Source organism: Ornithorhynchus anatinus, chromosome 20, assembly GCF_004115215.2.
Source record: "Ornithorhynchus anatinus isolate Pmale09 chromosome 20, mOrnAna1.pri.v4, whole genome shotgun sequence".
Classification (NCBI taxonomy): domain Eukaryota; kingdom Metazoa; phylum Chordata; class Mammalia; order Monotremata; family Ornithorhynchidae; genus Ornithorhynchus; species Ornithorhynchus anatinus.
The window spans coordinates 583,215-604,013 of record NC_041747.1 but is presented as its reverse complement, the minus strand read 5'-3'; the positions used below and the strand labels follow the sequence as shown (position 1 = coordinate 604,013).

Sequence of the window (20,799 nt, the reverse complement as noted above, 5' to 3'; positions counted from 1 at the left end):
TTATTATTACCAACATTATTATTATTATTATCCAGGCCCCGCCCGTGACGTAAGGCCCAGGCCGCGGGCCCCGGGCCCGGTGGGCGGGAAGGAGGAGGAGAAGGAGGAGGAGCAGGAGGCGGGGCCGGACGAGGACGAAGACGGCGGCTGCGGCTGAGGAAGAAGAGGAGGAGGAGGAGGAGGAGGTGGTGGTGGAGCTGCGGGGGAGGCGCCGGCAGCCGCAGGCCCGGGGCCCTGGGCGGGGGCCGGGTTGAAGATGGCGCCCTGGCAGGTCCTGCGGTGCTGCCAGCGGAGCCTGGCCTGGGTGCCGGTCCTCTTCATCGCGCTGGTGGTCGCCTGGTCCTATTACGCCTATGTGGTGGAGCTGTGTCTGTGTGAGTCCGGCCGGGACGGAGCCTCCTCCCCCTTCCTCTTGGCGCTTCCCCCTTTCCCTTCTTCGGTCTCCCTTCCTCGTCGTCCTGCCCTTCCCCTCCCGCCCCGGCCGGGGCCGGCTGTGCGGACAGCTCTTTTCGGGGACCCCCCCCCCCCGCCCCCGGATCCCTTAGAGAAGCAACGGGGCTCAGGGGGAAGGAGCCCGGCCTGGGGAGTCGGAGGTCATGGGTTCCAATCCCAGACCTGCCTCTTGGCAGCTGTGGGACTGTGGGCAAGTCACTTCGCTTCTCTGGGCCTCGGTGACCTCATCTGGAACATGGGGATGAAGACTGTGACCCCAGCGCTTAGAACGGTGCTCTGCACATAGTAAGCGCTTAACAAATACCAACATTATTATTACAGAGCGCTCACCTCCTCCAGGAGGCCTTCCCAGACTCAGCCTCCCCTTTCCCTCTGCTCCCCCCCGGCTCTTCCCCCTTCCCCTCAGCACCCTGCTCATTTCTACATATTATTTATTACCCTATTTATTTTCTTAATGAGGTGAACATCCCCTTGATCCTATTGATCTTGATGTTTTGTTCTGCTCTGCTCTGCTGTCTTCCTCCCCCCGTTTAGACCGTGAGCCTGTCATGGGCCAGGGAGGGTCTCTATCGGTGGCCGAAGGGTCCATTCCAAGCGCTTAGTCCAGGGAAGCGCTCAATAAATACGAACGAATGAATGAATGAAAGAATGAATGACTCCGGACCCTTCCTGGCTCCCCCTCCCCGGCCCGGTCGGGGGGGGGTCCTGGGGGGCCCGGGGAGTGGACTTCGAAGGGCGAGGTGGAGAGAGGACCATAACCATGTCCGCGACCCTTCCGGGAGACCCCATTCCTCTCCCCTGTGAGTCGATAATAATAATAATGTATTTGTTAAGCACTTACTATACTAATAATAACGGTGGTGCTTCTTAAGTAGCGTGGAAAGAGCCCCGGCTGGGGAGTCAGAGGTCGTGGGTTCTCATCTGTGCTCTGCCACTTGTCAGCTGGTTGACTTTGGGCAAGTCACTTCACTTCTCTGGGCCTCAGTGACCTCGGCTGGAAAATGGGGATGAAGACTGGGAGCCCCACGTGCATAGTGGGGCATAGTAAGCGCTTAATAAATGCCATCATTATTATTATTTAGTGCTTCCTATGTGCCAAATGCAGTTCTAAGCTCTGGGGAAGATACAATGTCATCAGGGTGTCCCATGTGGGGTTCACACTTTTTATCTCCATTTCACAGATGAGGTAACCGAGGCACAGAGAAGTCTTACCCTAAGTCACACAGCTGACAAGTGGTGGGATTAGAACCCACGTCCTCTGACTCCCAACCCCATACTCTTTCCACTAGGCCACATGTGGAACATCAGGGGGAGGAAGGGCTCTGGTCTGATGCCTGACAGAGCCGGCCTTCCCTGTAAACCGTCGGCAAAGAGGTGTTATGCCATGGCCTAGTGGAAAGAGCCTGGGCTTGGGAGTCAGAGGACTTGAGTTCTAATCCCGGCTCTGCCACATGTCTATTGTATGACCTAGGGCAAGTCACTAAAGTCCTCTGTGCCTCAGTTACCTCATCTGGAAAATGGGGATTGAAACTGTGAGCCCCAGGTCAGACAGGGACTGTATCCAACCCAATTTGCTTGTACCCACCCCAGCGCTTAGAATAGTGCCTGGCACATAGTACTTAACAGATACCGTACTATAATTATTATTATTCAGTCAGTCAACTGTATTTATTGAGCTCTTACTGTGTGCAAAGCACTGCACTAAGCTCTTTGGAGAGTACAACAACAAACAGACACATTCCTGCTCACCATAAGCACCCTATATTCTTGGATTTTTTTCTCAAAATGCCCAAAAGTTGAGCAAGTGTGCCTTTGCTCATCCTATATGCGGAATACTTCCCGCCCGCCCCTGAAAGCTAATGTTTTTCAACTATTAGGCTCACCAATTCTATTTAAAGGTCTTCCAGAGGGGGACCGTGCCTCGTTTATGTTGTCTCCAAGCGACTAATACAGTGCTCTGCAACACAGAAGGTGCCCAGTAAAGGTGATGTGAAAGTTGATGATATTTCATTTACCTCTTAAATAGTTTTTGGTGCAGTTTACTCCTAGGACACCCCCACCCCTCCCCACCCAGTTTGTTACAGTCTAGGGTCCTATGAGGTAATCGTAGTTCCTCGAGAATAAATGAGAGACTTGCACTTGGATATGTGATTTTTGTGCATTTGGTATTCATCCCAACCTCAGCTACAGCATTAATGTACCTATCCATAAATGATTTATTTATATTCATGTCTGGCTCCCCCTCTAGACTGTATCCTCATATGGGTAGGAAACTCTGGTGTTGTACCCAACTCTGGTTGGGTTCGAATGCCAGCTCTGCTACTTGGCAGCTGTGTGACTGTGGGCAAGTCACTTCTCTGGGCCTCAGTTACCTCATCTGTAAAATGGGGATTAACTGTGAGCCTCACGTGGGACAACGTGATAACCCTGTATCTACCCCGGTGCTTAGAACAGTGCTCTACACATAGTATTCATTCATTCAATAGTATTTATTGAGCGCTTACTATGTGCAGAGCACTGTACTAAGCGCTTGGGATGAACAAGTCGGCAACAGATAGAGACAGCCCCTGCCGTTTGACGGGCTTACAGTCTAATCGGGGGAGACGGACAGACAAGAACAATGGCAATAAATAGAGTCAAGGGGAAAAACATCTCGTAAAAACAATGGCAACTAAATAGAATCAAGGCGATGTACAATTCATTAACAAAATAAATAGGGTAACGAAAATATATACAGTTGAGCGGACGGGTACAGTGCTGTGGGGATGGGAAGGGAGAGGTGGAGGAGCAGAGGGAAAAGGGGAAAATGAGGCTTTAGCTGCGGAGAGGTAAAGGGGGAATGGCAGAGGGAGTAGAGGGGGAAGAGGAGCTCAGTCTGGGAACGCCTCTTGGAGGAGGTGGTTTTTAAGTAGGGTTTTGAAGAGGGAAAGAGAATCAGTTTGGCGGAGGTGAGGAGGGAGGGCGTTCCAGGACCGCGGGAAGACGTGACCCGGGGGTCGACGGCGGGATAGGCGAGACCGAGGGACGGCGAGGAGGTGGGCGGCGGAGGAGCGGAGCGTGCGGGGTGGGCGGTAGAAAGAGAGAAGGGAGGAGAGGTAGGAAGGGGCAAGGTGACGGAGAGCCTCGAAGCCTAGAGTGAGGAGTTTTTGTTTGGAGCGGAGGTCGATAGGCAACCACTGGAGTTGTTTAAGAAGGGGAGTGACATGCCCAGATCGTTTCTGCGGGAAGATGAGCCGGGCGGCGGAGTGAAGAATAGACCGGAGCGGGGCGAGAGAGGAGGTAGGGAGGTCAGAGAGAAGGCTGACACAGTAGTCTAGCCGGGATATAACGAGAGCCCGTAATAGTAAGGTAGCCATTTGGGTGGAGAGGAAAGGGCGGATCTTGGCGATATTGTAGAGGTGAAACCGGCAGGTCTTGGTAACGGATAGGATGCGTGGGGTGAACGAGAGGGACGAGTCAAGGATGACACCGAGATTGCGGGCCTGAGAGACGGGAAGGATGGTCGTGCCATCCACGGTGATAGAGAAGTCTGGGAGAGGACCGGGTTTGGGAGGGAAGATGAGGAGCTCAGTCTCGCTCATGTTGAGTTTTAGGTGGCGGGCCGACATCCAGGTGGAGACGTCCCGGAGGCAGGAGGAGATGCGAGCCCGAAGGGAGGGGGAGAGGACAGGGGCGGAGATGTAGATCTGCGTGTCATCTGCGTAGAGATGGTAGTCAAAGCCGTGAGAGCGGATGAGTTCACCGAGGGAGTGAGTGTAAATGGAGAACAGAAGAGGGCCAAGAACTGACCCTTGAGGAACTCCAACAGTTAAAGGATGGGAGGGGGAGGAGGCTCCAGCGAAGGAGACCGAGAATGATCGGCCAGAGAGGTAAGAGGAGAACCAGGAGAGAACCAGGAGGAGGTTAAGCATAGTAAGTGCTTAACAAATACCAACATTATTATTATTATGATTACTCTCCCAAGCTCTTAGTACAGTGCTCTGCATACAGTTACTGCTCAGAAAATATCATTGACTGATTGAAAATTGCATTTGAAATTATTTTGTGCACAAGACCCAAGTGTATCTTTCATTAACCAGTGAGAGAGTCTGTTCCAGGCAGTGCAACAGGTCACTTCTTGGGCCCTCAGCTTATTTGTTTGGCTCTGCTACTTAAAGGGGCAGAGGGAGCTAGTCACTAAAATTATGATGCTGGCATGATGAGACGTTGCCCCATAATGCAGCAGTTTGTCCTATTTGAAGAAAAACTCATGTCATCGCACTTGCAACCTGACCAAAGCCACATGTGTGCATGACTATTTCTTCCGACAGTGCAGCTTAACCAGGCCAATGTATATTTTCAGAGGAATGCTTCCTAACTCCTCAGTGGTGTTCCGGTGAATACATGGCCAGAAAACACGTTATGGAAGAACCAAGCATACTTTCAAAAGCCCTTCCCTGACTGTTGAGACTGAAAACTGGGAGGTTAAGTAATGTGGTTCAAGTCCTGCAGTGCGTAAACGACCAAGTTCTTAGCTCTTTCTTGTGAACTTTGATGCTTTTCTAAGAATTTCAGAGAAAGCAGTGTCGATTTTATCAAATGTACTAGTGCAAGTTATTCTAGTTTTTGTTTGGTGTGACTAGGGATACTTCCACTTGATAAAGCTCGTTTTGGGACATTGTAATGTAATGTGGCTCTTTACATCTCAGCTCCTTTGGAGAGGAACAATGGCTTGGTTAAGATATGGAAAAAATGCATCATCCCACACAGGCAGTCACCCCCTAAGCCAGATATGCTTTCTAAGGGCTTTTTTGGTTCCCACTAGGCCGAGCTGCTGGGACCTGGTAGTGAAGAAAATTGCTCCCAATGAAATGCTCAGGCTACACTGAACTGCTTTTCGCTGGGGTGCTGAGATGTGGGCCAGCCTCTTAGTATCATTAATGGAATTCATATGCACGTTTTTGTGGCCACAGAGCCCTGTACCGAACCCTTGGGTGAGTACAATAAAAGCAAAACACATATTCCCTCCCCTCAGGGAACTCAAAATCTAATGGGGGAGGCAGCAGGCATGAAGGTTGGGAAGTTCTTGCTGTGGTCTCCCTCCTTGCTCCACAGTCCAGTTCTTAGAAGAATGGGTTTTCTCCTTGAAGGAAAGCCAAGACACAAGGAAACTTCAGACTAATTTTCACCCCCATCAGAAAGAGTCTCCTAGTCCAATAAATACGGCAGCAGGCGTAGCCCAGTAGTTTAAAAAAAAGGAATGCTGCAGTGCACCAACTGCAAACAAAACTTTGCTTTAATCTCACTAGGAAACCTACCTCTCTGCCTTATCTCCCCCAGTCCTTTGTCCTTTCCACCTTCCTAACTGCCTACACTTGTGGGTCAATCACAGCCACTGAGCCTCTCTTAATGCTTCTGACCCTGATTAACAGATGTGCCTACCCGAGGTTAAAGACCTGGGACCACATCTTAGGGGTTTGTGACCCTTTTTGAGGAGAGCCCGATGGGGAATGAGGAAAAGTTCTTCCCACAATGCGCATCTGTCCATATCCAGCGTGAGTCTATCCACATCCAGCATGCTGCAGTGTCAGAAGAGTTGGTCAGGCCCATGCCCACAGTGGTGTCCCAGGGGAAGCACTCCAAGGTGACTTTCCCCAACATGGGGTACAACAAAGATGCAACAACAAAGATGCAGCCTCCACGTTCCTGAAAAACTGACTGCGTTTTTGGTAGCTGTTTGCTGCAGCCGATTCATTGAGAGGGAGCCCAAAAAATGACTCTTCAGTACAGAAATGAAATTTAAAAGTTGGCTGCAGCTTTCTTGTTCAGGGCAAATACTCACTGGGATCTCACTGGAGGAAGATGAAGCAGCACCTTAGAAACAGGCAGGACATAGCCCCAAGATGGTAGGAGCAAGTAAGAAAAGGAAATTTGCAGCAAGGCTTGACTATGTGGAGTATGCGGAGAAACATGAAGACAAGGTCACAGTGACTTTTCTAAAAAGCAGAAGACGGTGTGGATGTTGGATGTTCCAGCACTAAACAGTGTGATTACTAGGGAGGGCAGACTGTGTGAAAAATCCTTGTGGTCATGTTTAGATTTAAAACTCTTTTAGTGATGCATCCATTTCTACCCAATTCTGGCAACTCAGCCTGAGCTGACAAAATGAAAATGCCATAGTCAAAACTCTTTTTTTTCCTCAGAAAAGGAATTTTAAAATAATAATAATTAGCATTCTGTTGTGGCTTTTTATGGTTCCTCACTTGCTTCCAGATTTCTGGGTGTGGAAGATTGCTCTGCATCTCCTCTTTTAAAGGCTTCCCTTTGGTATTCTGCGGTTATTCCAGCCTGCTTCTCTTCCTTTCTTTTTGTTTTTTACCCCTTCTTAAAGGCTAAATATTTTCTCTTTAGATTCCTAGTGAGCTGCACTTCTCTTGTTCCATTCTCTATTGGCTCTAGTCAGCAAGCAGCCTCTAGCAGCTGTTGACTTGATTGTAAGCCTCCCTTTAATCAAAGAATTATCTGTTTTTATCTTTATGTGGTTCTTTTTCTTTCAGGCTTGATTGCCTTCCATTTTAGGGAAGGGGAAATGAATTGGGAGAGTTGCTGGCCAGCTTGTGAAGCAATGCCGGGCTGCTAGCTCAGAGCGACCCACCCTCAGAGAGCTGAGTCTACTTGCTTGGCCAGTGATGGCCATCTCTGCTCTAAAATGGAGGGACCAATCTTGACTCCGACCCTTCCGCTCTTCTGGCAAGTGCGGTCTGTAAATGCCAGAAGATTTGTTTTGGAAACGCCTTGGTTTTGTTTTTGGTTACCTTCTCCTTCTCACTGAGAGGAGGAAGGGAGAGGGCGTTGGAATTACCCACTCAGTTTGACTGCCTTTCCTTGAATCCTGAAGCCACATGGTGACCTGGGCATAACAAGTGCCTGGCACATAGGAAGCGCTTAACAAATACCGTCATTATTAATTATTCGGTCAATGGTATTTGAGTGCGGAACAGGTGCAGAGCAATGTACTAAGCGCTTGGGAGATAGAATACAAAAGAGTTAATAGACAAGATGCCTGCCTAGAAAGAGCTCACGGTCTAGGGGACCTCGAATGTGTACAAGGGGACAGAAACCACGTACCCCCAGAGTAGCCGTTCAGTGCTCGATACTGGGCTTGAAGCCACTTATATGACACAGATGAAAAGATCATGGCAGTATACAGTATCTGTCCTTGAATGGTTTGTAAGAAGAGCTCTTAATCAGCTGCAACTGGAGTGAAATTCCATAATTGCAGTGAACTTCTCTGGAGGTCCCGAAAGTGAGTAAGAAGCAGTGTCCCCGGTCACTCTGTGGGCCTTAGTAATGAAAGGTCCATGAGGATTCTCAACTGAGGAAGCATCTCTTCCTTCTCTGGACTCCAGATGCTTCCTCCAAATGGCCCATTCAGCTACTACAATTGTTTGTGACTTTGTCAGGATGGAATCTGAACCACCCATTCATGAACAAGACCTGACTTCTATCAGTCTACTAATTGTACTAAAAATTCAAGCTAGGCCCACACATCCTGTTGTAATTTGAAATAATAAGAGTATGTTGAGCCCCAGTTTCTCAGTGCCTGTGTTAACTCCCTTGGTTGGGCATGCAAGGAGAAGCATTAATACTTTAAGACCCCAAGGGGATCAATTTGTACAGTGCTGATATGAAAAATTGTGGTTTTTATTAAATGCTTACTGTGTGCTAACAAGGACATAACTGGGGCAGAGACAAGATAATCAGGTTGGACAGAGTCCCAGTACCACATGAGGCTCACAGCCTTAATTAGGAGGGAGAATAGGTGTTGAGTCCTTGTTTTACAGATGGGGAAACTGAGGCACAGAGAAGTTAAGTAATAATAATGTTGGTGTTTGTTAAGCGCTTACTATGTGCAGAGCACTGTTCTAAGCGCTGGGGTAGACACAGGGTAATCAGGTTGTCCCACGTGAGGCTTACAGTTAATCCCCATTTTACAGATGAGGTAACTGAGGCACAGAGAAGTGAAGTGACTTGCCCACAGTCACACAGTTGACAAGTGGCAGAGCCGGGATTCAAACCCATGACCTCTGACTCCCAAGCCCAGGCTCTTTCCACTGAGCCACACTGCTTCCCTAAGTGACATGCCCAAGGTCACACAGCAGGCAGCCGGCAGAGCTGGGATGAGAACATACCCAAGTTCTCTGTCTCCCAGGACTCCCAGGCCCGTACTCTTTACACTAGCCACCCTGCTTCTCGCTAATCATATTAAGGGGTACCCTGGGGATCTGAAAGACTTAGCGATCCTCCCAGAGCCCGTTACCTCCCCAGACTTTCCGATCTCTTAGCCCAGCAGAACACAACTTTGGTGTGGTCAGTCAGTGGTATTCATTTGAGATCTAATGTGTGCAGAACCCTGAACTAAACCGTTAGGCCAGTACAGTAGAATTTGTATGTATGATCCTTGCCCTCAAGGAGCTTACAATTTAAGGGGAAACACGGGCACTAGAATTACAGAGAGAAAGAAGATAAAGGGAATGTATGTATATGATTTAGTCCTTAAGTAAGACAGTATGTAAGATATGTATACAAGCGCTGTAGGAGTCTTCGACTCGTTGCTGTCTTTCAACCCCCGCGTTCAACCTACTGCCAAATCCTGCCAGTTCTTCCCCCACAACACCTCCTAGATGGGCTCCTTCCTCTCCACCCAAACAGCTATTACCCTAGTCGCAGATTCTGTCAAAATCCAGACGATTGCATCAGCTGCTTCCCGGGGTTCTCTGCCTTCAGCCTTAACTGCCCCCCAGTCTATGCTTCATGCTGCAGCCCGGTCATCTTCTCGAAGCGTCCCTGGCTACTTATCTCCTCACTCCTTAAAACCCTCCATTGGCTTCCCATTGCCTTCTGTATCAAAGCAAAAATTCCTCAAACTGGACTTACATATCTTACATCTCACTTGGATGTACATTCTACATATATGATCCCTTCACTTCTCCCCAGTTCATTCACCTGGTTCCTCCACACTAACTTCCTGACTCTCCTACCTCCATTCCTCCTCTCACACTTCCCCCGACCTGGACCCCCCTCCCTCTCCAAATCCATGTGATTACAGTTCTCCCCACATTCAAAGCCCTGCTAAAATACAACTTCCAGCAAGCCCTATCCTCTTAAATCCCCAACAGTACAAATCCACCAGCCATTTCTGGAACTCTCTCTTTTTTTTTAAAGATATTTATGAAGCATTTATTATGTGCCAGGCACTGTACTAATCGCTGGGTAGATACAAGATAATCAGGTCTGAGGTGGTCCCTGTCCCATATAGGGCTCACAGTCTTAGTCCCCATTTTAAAGATGAGGTAACTGAAGCACAAAGAAGTGTATTGACTTGCCCAAGGTCACACAGCAGACAAGTGGCGGAGCTGAGATTAGAACCCATGTCCTCTGAACTCCCAGGCCCGTGCTCTTTTCACTAGGCCATACTGCTTCTCACCCCTCCTATTGACACCCATCTTCAGCACTTGGGTATATGTTGGTTTGATTATATATTAAATTATTTGCTTTAATTGCTCTAGTTGAAAATACCTTTTTGTTTGTTTCCATCAGAGTATATATTTCTTGGGGACAGGGAACTTGTCACTTCTCTGAGGAGTTCTTTCCCAAGGGCCTAATACAGCGGACTGCTCCCAGTGAGTGCTCAAAAGATACCGATTTTGCTACTACTAGATGTTAATAGTGGTGGTATTTCAGCACTTACTATGTGCTGAGCACTGTAGTAAGCACTGGGGTAGATACAAGATAATCAGGTCACAGTCATTCATTCAATAGTATTTATTGAGCGCTTACTATGTGCAGAGCACTGTACTAAGCGCTTGGGATGAACAAGTCGGCAACAGATAGAGACAGTCCCTGCTGTTTGACGGGCTTATAGTCTAATCCGGGGAGACGGACAGACAAGAACAATGGCAATAAATAGAGTCAAGGGGAAGAACATCTCGTAAAAACAATGGCAACTAAATAGAATCGAGGCGATGTACAATTCATTAACAAAATAAATAGGGTAACGAAAATATATACAGTTGAGCGGACGAGTACATTGCTGTGGGGATGGGAAGGGAGAGGTGGAGGAGCAGAGGGAAAAGGGGAAAAAGAGGGTTAAGCTGCGGAGAGGTAAAGGGGGGATGGCAGAGGGAGTAGAGGGAGAAGAGGAGCTCAGTCGACAGTCCTCTCCTCTCATTGGGCTCACCACCTAAGTAGGAGGGAGAGCAGGTATTTTCACCCCCATTCTACAGATGAGGAAATTGAGGCTCCGAGAATGAAGTGAACTTGAAGATTGGATGCATTAGACTGAACTCCTTGTGGGGCCAGTGATGTCTGCCTTGCGTCTGGTGTATTCTCCCAAGTGTTTAGTCTGGTCACCTGCATAGCAGTCAGTCAGCATTCAGTCACTACCACTGGTAGATTGATGGATAAAAGACAGCCTCTGCTGGGTAAGCTGGCTCTATTTTCAGAGCTGTGGCATAACTGGACACTTTTGGACTGCGAGCTACTTCATAAATGGTGTCTCTCAGCCTGTCATGTCCCTGCAGCTTTCTTTCTCTCCAAATTCGTCCAGGAAGTGACAGGAGGGAGGAGGAGATTGCTCACAGGGAAAGCAACTTCCTGCTGGCTCCTCCCTTAGGCCATCAGTCAGCAGGCGACTGACTGGAGGGCGAGGATAGACCATTGGTGGCAAGGGGACACTGCCCCCTCCCCCCCTTTCATAGTTTCTTTTATTTTTATCCTCAACATTTTTTGTCTGGGTATGTTTTTATGTGGGTCTTTGGTAGGGCAGAAATTCTACTTTATCGTGATATATCTGAACTACTGGTTGTTCTGTCCTCCTATGTGAACTACTCGTAAAGAGTTTTTGTCTGCCTGAATCCCCTTTAGATGTCAGCTCCTTGACAGCAGGGAGTGTATGGCCTGCTTCAATTGTACTGTCTGGTGTGGAGCTCAAATGCCACTATTGATTTTTCAAATCTGATTCTTGTTTTCATTTTGGTCCAGGTGCATGGGTCCAGAATAGAATCTGCTTACATCCAAAATGCAATTAAATTGACAGAGATTCAGGCATAAATGTAACTGTTTCAATATGTTGAGGGTAATCAGGGGTTTAACAAATATTGATTTAGTTCAACAGTCAGACAAAATGACCACTCAAATCCTTTCTGCCTGACTTTGGCTGGGCTCTTTGTTTTAGGAGGCTTTGTTTTGGTCTCCTCTCAGTCCCTTTTTTTGCCTCCATCTGCTGTGTTTGCGAACTGTCCAGAGGATTAAAGGGGCAGGCCCCATCTCTAGTCAACCTTGATGGTTCTCTCTTCAGAGGAGACTATTTGGGTAATCTTCCACTGGTCATTTTTATGCAGGAAAGTCATCATGGTCACCGGGAGCTACTCTGAGCTCTCTGTAAAGCAATGTCTCCGTAAAGCAATGTCTCTGTCTCCAAGACTTTGCCTTTTGGCCTTTTAAATTGTCTTTTTTGCTTGCATAATTGCCCCATTTCTTGTATATTTTTTTGGAACCACCAAACAGGGGAGGAGCCATTAAGTGGGGTCATACAAGAATTAAATCTTGGAATAAGGGGAGCAGGAGAAAAGTAGAAGAACAAAAGAGGGGAGAAGGGACAGTGCAGTAGAAGTAAGAGATGCACTTTCAAGTTCCCTCTTACCCTTCTATTCAGTGAATCAGGCTCCTGCCCCCCTTCTCCTCACCCTACCCGGAGGTTGCGTGTCTCAGTGAAGAAACTGTCTCCCCCACGGAAGCCTCTTCTTTCTACCCCAGAGCAGGCCGTTAGCAGACCATTTTCCTCCTCAAAAATCAGGGTGGAAATTACGTGGTAGAGGCAGTCCAGTGAGTATATGCTGTATGTCAGTTTTTGGAGCTTGAAAATCCATTTAAATACAGACAAGCATTATTAATCAGTATTTAGCAGAGAAAAAAATTTGACAAAATGTTTAAAACAATGAAATTCACTTAGCCCTGCCATGGCTACCTGCATCCCTTGCATCCCTTTGTACACACGAGCAGCTGGTCGGGACCCTGCCATGCATCCCCTTCTGCACATGCACGGCTGGCCCAGAGAATGGCCAGAGCAACTGCTCCAGTTCTACCAGGAAGTTGGTTCCTCCCCCCACCGGTTTGGTTGGCTGTTTGGAAAATAGACCCTGGGACAGGTCAGGGTGGCCCAAAGTGGGACTTGAGGCCCAGGCTTTAGGAGGGACAGATTTCTAGGGGAATGCCAGCACTTTGCCAGGCACTGTACCGAGTGCTTAGAAGAAGAGTCAGTGGCCATTTAATAAATACCACTAACTGACTGAGTTCAGAAGAGGGCATGGGGAAATCAGGTCAAGGGGATAGAGAAAAGGCCCGTGCATGTAGTGAACAAAGCAAGAGGAACAAGGTGAAAGAGGAAAATGAAAAAAGGCAAAGCAGTAATGGCGTTGCTTTTGGGTTTTAAGATGCTAGTGAACTAGGCGCTGGGCCCAAGATAAGCAAAGAAGAAAAGCCTGGACCAAAACATTATGAGCAGAGAATAAAGAGAGATTCCTGATCTTTTTTTCATATTTTGAGCAAAGCAAAGAGAAGGGATGGAAGACGGAAGGAAACGACCTCTTGGCATTAAGGACTAGAGGGTAGTGTGGAGTAGGCAGGGTGTGAGGAGACCCAATCCTAATGAAGAGAAGGTGGAAAAAAAGTGTCAAACAGGATATTCTAGAGCACTTAGGCATTTGACTCCACTTCGGTATCTAGGGATTATTTGTTCTTTTGTGTCCCTGTTCCTGGGGATCTGGCCTCCTAGACTGTTAATTTGTTCTCAAAGACATAGGTTTGCTGCTGTCAGGGAGAGGTTGGGGGCATGGAGAGCTGCCTTCCAGCCAGCTCACAGGGCTTTCTAAGTATTGGTTCTTCAGGAGCGGCAGCTGTTGCTCTGCAGCTGGCACATCTGCTCCCTGGGGACTCCTTCCTTTGCCCACAGTTTTTATCCAAAGCACTTGCCGTGTTTCTGGGTTATTCTAGCCCCTTGTTCATCCCACCCCACACTTCACAGACATTAATATCACCCTCTCACCAAAAGAGTGTTAGTAATAATTGTGGAATTTGTTTAAGCCCTTACTATAAGGCACATGTTGTGCTAATGGTGGGGAAGGAACAATTTGATCAGATCAGACACAATCCCTGTGTCTCATGGGGCTCACATCAAAGGACTGGGAAAACAATCCCTCTTTTCTTTGCTCTTTTTTTTTTTTTAAATGGAAGGATCTGGAGGAGAAGCATTTTCCCAAAACAGTTCTGTATCTGAGTGGCAGAACTAAGATGAGTTTTTAACACTATGAGACTGTGAGCTCGTTGTGAGCAGGAAAGTGTTTATCTTATTGTACTCTCCCAAGCACTTTGTATAGTGCTTTGCACATAGTAAGTGCTCAAAAAATACGATTAGATGAATGAATGAATGAATGAATGAATGAATGAGATCTTGGCTGCCTTTGAATCAGTGTGCCATCACTTCTGCTCAGCAGTAGGACCTGATCCTTCAAATGGGAATTTCCACACAGCCCACAAATGCTAGAACTGCCCCCATGCTCTCTGGCCAGAAAAGTGTATCTCATTTCCAGAGAGCAGTAGGCCAATCCTCAGGAATTCCCATGATTTGCCCTCTAGTAGTTTTATAAATCTTATCGACATGACCAATAGTGATGACAATAAAGTGTTAAGATGACTGGGAGACATTTTGAGGGAATTGAATTAAAGCAAAAGCAAATTTGGGTAGTTAGAGTAGTTGCGTGTGGTTTTATTTACCCTTTTCTAGAATTCAAAAGTTTGTAGGTAAGATAAGGGGGAAAATCTTAAGTATGGAAGTGGATATGAATCTCAGAATCTCTACAGGGGTCTTAGGCACATTCTTTCCTTCACGATGCACATTTTGACTGCTCTGCTGCTTGGTGTGAGTGGCTGGTACGGTGGGGAGACAGAGGGCCGCCTGAATTTAAATGACATCATTTGTTTTGGAGCATTGTGAGGTTGAAAATTCTAACTGGGATGGGGTAAGTGATGGCTATCAGTACTGTCCTTTGAAAGAGACACAAGCCCAGAAGCTCTGCCTCTTACTTGAGCTGCCTCTTCACGTTCCCTGCCATTCTGGTCCATGTTCCGAAAATGTGAGGTGCTGGGTCTTGACTCCTGTTACCCGTTCGGTGGAGGAGGAAGGGGTTAGGAGACCGCATTTGAATTACCAGAGATGGTGCCGCCGCTGACCATTGCCAAACTTTCACCTCGGAAGCTGTGAGCAACCAGGAAGTTGCAGGCACTTTCCCACCCACCTATTTATTTTTAAAAGGTTTGGTTAATTTAAGAAAAGAACAGAAAACCCGGATAGAGCATCTCCTTCATTTGAGAGATGTGTGATGGGAAGATTGAGATAAGAACTTTGCTGGTAAAATTTATTTGGAAAAACCAGTTTGGGGCGGGGGGGGTGGTTTGGAGAGGTTTTGTTGTTTTTTTAGTGGGCTTGATCTTTTAAGACCCCAGGCACTAAAAAATGCTCCTTTCATGCTGATTTTTAGAGGTTCCATGATTACGGTTATTTTATTCATCTTACATTTTTAAATCACCATGCTTACTTTTCAAATGTAGGTGAGTAATTGAGAAGATTTAGGTACCGTATTTATTATTCACATTGTGAGGTTTCTTTTCCCCAGAAGTTAGACACTTCCTTGGTGGCTTGATTGTTTTGACCCATCTTTCAACTTGGAATCAGTCCAGAAACCAAGAGCTCAGCCCGGCTGTGGGCACTGGATGCTCAGTTCCTCCCTCCCTTGCCTGCTAGGGACCCGGTGTCCAGTGCCCATATTCCCGGCCCTGTCCCAGGTGCCTCACTGTCTTCTGGTGCAGGTAAATGGATAAGAAGGGATGGACTCATGAGGGCAGGGATCATGTCTACTAACTCTACTGAACTGTGTAGGTTATAGGTTAGGTTGAAGATGAGGAGAGCTGAGTTTTGGTCGATTTGGCAGGGGACGGGGTTGCGGGCTGGGGGAGCAGCATAAGCATGGAATTTTGAGGCAGGAGAGTTGAAAACAAGGCCTCATGAGAAGGAGAGTGGAGAGCACCGGGTTGAAGTAGGAGAAGAGAACTGATGAAGTGCCAGTAACATAGATCCCCTACAAGACTGTTCAATTGCCCTTTAAATTTTTCAGTTAATTATGGTAAAGTGCTTACTGTGTGCCAAGCACTGTTCTAAGCACTGCGGTAGACACAAGTTAATCAGGCTGGACATAGTCCCTGTCCCACATGATGCTCACACTCTTAATCCCCTTTTTACAGATGAGGTAACTGAGGCACAGAGAAGTTAAGTGACCTGTCCAAGGTCATACAGCAGACAAGTGGCAGAGCCGGGATTAGAACTCAGCACCTTCTGACTTCCAGGTTTTGTTCCTGCAGGATTGGACTAAAACTGAATTATTTTAATCTGTGTGCTTTTGAGCTTCTGTTTTGAAGGTTTCAATTTTTGCTACTTTGAAAATCAGGGACACTTTTGGCATTAAGCTCAGAAAAATTTCAAATGCATGACATCATGAGAGCTGTGAGCAAACCTTTAGGATAGCCTAATCTGGGAGAGGGTTGGCACGGAACTGGGTTTTTTCTTGGAGAGTCTGGCACTGTAAATAGGACCAGTCATGTTTTGGCAGTGCAGGTTCCAGATCCTGGCTAAGATTGCCAGGATCTGGTAAAAATGTAAGATTTTCTGTGAACTGGATCTTAGGCATTAATAAAATAAGTTCTGGAAAATAGCCTGCATTTTGGCATATCTACTTGCTGTGTTGACAGATATCCAGTCTCCCTTTGGCTTAAATTACTCATGAAAATGGAGGATTAATTGCTCTTACAGGCTCTTAGCATTCTTTGACTAGTTGGTGATCTATTACTTGTGGTATTTAAGCACTTTCTATGTGCCAAACAGTGTACTCAGTGCTAACGTAGTTACAAGATTTTCAAGTCCCACATGAATTTCACAGTTTAAATAGGAGGGAGAGCAGGTATTGTCTCCATTTTGTAGATGAGGGAACCATGGCATAGAGAAATTAAGTGACTTGCCTAAGGTCACACAGCCGGTAAAAGGTAGAAAGGGGATTAAAACCCAGGTCCTCTGACTCCCAAATATATGCTCTTTCCATTTGGCCACACTGCTTCTCAATAGTTATTTGAGTTATTGGCAGGGAATGTATTATTTTAAAAAATATATAAACTCCATGGTTTCTGCACTAAGGATTTAAAATATACCTTAACATCCAAATTCAAAACAAACAAAATGTCCCAAATTAAACAGTAGCTAATTAGTGTTTGAGTCATGAGACTGCTTGACTTGACTTTGTTCCTTGGTGAGGAAAGCAAGATAATGTTGAAATGTTTTAAGGAAGGAATTAAGCAATGTTTTGAGAGCTAAGTGACTAAGGACCTGACAAGGAACTGCTTACATAGCCAGGGACTTCCCTGGCTCGAGCACTTAACCAGTTCCTTGGAAATTGAGGGTTTAAGTGAAAAAAGGACTAAGAAAAGTAGTTTTCCAAAGGAAGTACAGAAAAGCTCTTTACCAGTCCCAAGATCCAAAAACTTGATCAAAACAATGTAAATACAGTAAAAACCTAATATTAAATTTTGTAGTTAATGTTTTAATGTGTTCATTTGTCAATATTTAACTTTCAAAGTGTTATCTTTTCTATCCTATTAAGTTAAGACACTCTGTACCTCTCATTAATCTAATGCCAAACAGAACAAATAGCTGTTGAAATGGGCTCTTCATCTCCTATTCAAGATCGCTAAAGTTATTTAAAGGGTGAGATGGGGAAAGAGACAGAATGTGAAAGGAGAGAGGTGTTTGAGCTAAATCTGAAGCATCTGAATGGTTTTAATAGTCACCTGACCAGAAATCCATATATGAGGGGGCTCCATAAATTTTTTTTTAGTGATAATGGTCAAGTATACCCCAATTAACTATTCAAAATATGGATTTTAGTTGTGGGCAGGGAATGTGTCAGCTTATTGTTATATTGTACTCTCCCAAGCACTTAGTTGAGTGCTTTGCACACACACAGTAAGCACTCAAGAAATACAATTGAATGAATGACTGAATGATTTTTTTAGCAGTGATGTAAACATTTAATCAACTTTAGTGATTTAATCAACTAATCAATTTGATTAGTTACAAAAGTGATCAGTTAGAAGCGTAACGCTAGCTAGCCACTGACCAATTTTGAGCAAGTCAGTGGGAATACTGGTACTTAATATTACTAATGTCTCAAGAACTGTGGGCTGTATTCCGTTCCGAAGTCTCAGTTCAGACTAAGTCCTACTGGTCTGGCAGTTTGTGCTCGCTAGCTAATTAGGTTAAAAAAAATGAAGACTGTCAGGTGGGAAACATTCAACCCATGCTTCGTGGTTCGGTGGACTGTTTTTTACCAGCAGACTGTGGGTTGGGCACCCCTGGGCTGAGGTGAATTTGTGGCAAAACCAGGGTGATTTCAAAAAGCAAATGAGCTCTCTAATAAATATAGTACCAACATTGAAATTCAATAGTGCAACTGCAAAAGAGACCCTTATAGACTCTTACAGACATGCAGACCTTTATAGATACCCCTTCTAGACGGTAAACTCAATATGGGCCAGGAACATGTCTCCTAATTCTTTTGTTCTCTCCCAAGCGCTGAGTACAGTGCCCTGCACAGTGTAAGTGCTCAATAAATATGAATGATTGAGTGATAGCCCAGAATCCCTGTACATGACCAAACATGAGCCACTTGGGAAGAAATTTATCCCAAGATGATTGTTCTTTAACCTGCTTTTAACTGCAACATAGTATTTTCAGAATCAGTTGGATTTAAGAGACAGACTAAAACCGTGAAGTAGGGAATCATTGTTTTATTAAAGGAATTATTTATTAGAGGAATTAAAGGAATCATTGTTCTATTAAATTTTGAAGAGATTCTCTTAGAGAATTATAACTAAGGTGGAAGTGTAGTGAAATTGCAGTGAGCTGACACAGTTCTTAATGCAGTGTTAAATTCCCAGTACAGGTTCCCACTTGGGTGTCCTATAACACAAGAACTCCCTTCTTACAAAACCCTATGTTAAGGAAATCTCATATGGCAAATCAAACTATAACAATTACTTTCTTGAGAAATGAAATGTAAGAGTTGCTGACTGTGTCTTTCTTTTGTTTTTCTAGTTACTATTATCTTCACGGGGGAAAAGGGTAAGTATCTTTAGCAACAAGTTATTTGGAAATGTTCCCTAAATATTTCCCTTTATTCTAAGGTACCTAGGGACACACTTTTCTCTCTCTCTCTCTCTAAGGAACAATCAATGGGCTTTAAAGAGATGAGACTCTTAACCCATTGTTGTGGAGCATTGAAGGTTTCACTGCCCCTAATCCAGGCTATTCCCAAGGAATTGGGTTGCTATCTTGAGCAGATGTATTCCTTACATACCTCATCTTTGTCCTTTTAAGAACTCTGCCATTCCCTCCCTCTGAGGTGCATTAGTGGTAATGATAACCATCTTTCATGTGCGTTGGGTCTCATGATACTATAGACATTGTGAACCCAATTATGCATTTTTTGGAAACAAATGCATTACGAAATACTCGTCTTAATGGGATGTGAGTAGTCCTTATAAAACTCTGATGTGTGAATAGGATTTAAAATGGTAACTTCTTTTTTTACTTCAGGGTGATTTAAATCAGGCATCTTGGACTTTACTCATCTATTATATTTAGAATTCTGTTTTGTCTTTCACAAATGTTATGTAATTTGAGTACAGAGAGTTATAATATGGCAAAGGACAGTACAAGAGCAGATGACTCGGGTGTGGTAAAGAAGAGCACACTTTTTCATCTTGTCCTTATGACTAATTGTACAATTACTTTTCACAAGCTGGAATTAAAACTGAAAGAATTAGAGCCACTGGTATTATACCAAAGTGTTAGAAAGTTTACATTCACAAGCTCCACATGACTATTTTCAGGTAATCCTGCCTTTGGAGAAATCCTTTGCTTCTTGACTTTTTAAATATTTAAATATTTAAAGTATTTAAGCAGTTATTATGTGTGAGGCACTGTTCTAAGCCCTGGGGTGAATACAAACAAATCAGATTGGACACAGTCCCTATTCCAGGTGAGACTCACAGTCTCAATCCCTATTTTACAGATAAGAAATTGAGGCACAGTGAAGTGACTTGCCCAGTGTCACACAGCAGACAAGTGGCAGAGCGGGGATTAGAACCCATGACCTTCTGACTCCCAGGCCCATGCTTTATCCACTATACCATGCTGCTTCTCCAATTGTTCAAAGAATTGTTGCCAGTGACAGGCAGGCCAGGAATGCCTTTATGAATTGAACAGTTAAGCCCTTTATCTTGGCGCCATCTGGGGGAAGCAGAGAAAGACTTTACTAGAGGTTCCATAATTAATTGATTCTCTATTGGGAATAGGGATCAAACACACAGGCTGAGGGTCAAATCTGGCCCAGATACAATTGCTCTCAGGCAGAGAACATGTTTTTAAAGTCTGTGAAGGGCAGGGGCCAAGTGGAGTTTGCTTTTGCAGACTGTTCACTCTGGACATCTACTCTCTCTCAAATTTACGTGCCAGAAAAATCGATGGAATTTATCCAGCTTCGTACTAACTGCTTAGAAGAGAACACTAGTTAATAGACATGATCCCTACCTTCAAGGAGCTCACCTTCTAATGGATTTAATGTCCTCTCTCTCCCCTCTCACCCTGGCCAGCTCTAATGGGTGCTTAAAAATATCAGATTTATTCAGTCATAAAACTCCGAAGATTCAGTGCCCTCAGTGTGAACCCTGGGTCCCTCCCTGCTGTGAAAGTGGCTGGAATGGCAGCATCAGCAGCTGTAGAGTTTATTCATTCACTCATTCATTCGTATTTATTGAGTGCTTACTGTGTGCAAAACACTCTACTAAGCGCTTGGGAGAGTACAGTACAACAACAAATACTTTCCCTAACCACAAGAGGCTCACAGTCTACAGGGGGAGAAGATGAAGGTCTTGGCTTCACCAGATTAAGGGAGAGAGTTCAACCCAACTTCCACACAGGAAGCGCTCAGTAAATATCATTGATGGATTACAGTGTGCAATTACACAGGCTGGATGAGACCTAGAAGAGATTGAGGGAGGGAAAAGAGTCATCTGCAGGCAGTAGTGCTTGAGCTATTTATGTCCTAAAAAAAAAATAATATATTAATCCAATACTTTTTGCGGTAAGTTTCAAGATGGTTGCTTGGCTAATTAGAACAATATGTCATATTTTAGTGATTTCAG

General features: G+C 45.4%; 1 protein-coding gene across 4 annotated transcripts in view; it reads left to right on the top strand.

Annotated features, from left to right (window-relative positions):
* The first annotated feature begins 205 nt into the window (after positions 1-205).
* ZDHHC20 (zinc finger DHHC-type palmitoyltransferase 20) overlaps positions 206-20,799 on the top strand; it is a 41,692-nt gene continuing 21,098 nt past the window's right edge. Inside the window, exons 1-2 of one of the 4 annotated variants that reach the window (XM_029048136.2) lie at positions 206-374; positions 18,689-18,715. In XM_029048136.2, the coding sequence (XP_028903969.1) occupies positions 257-374; positions 18,689-18,715 (145 nt within the window). In that variant the 5' untranslated portion in view covers positions 206-256. The remainder of the gene's footprint in view (positions 375-18,688; positions 18,716-20,799) is intronic. The other 3 variants (XM_029048133.2, XM_029048131.2, XM_029048132.2) reach the window with 3 other exon arrangements.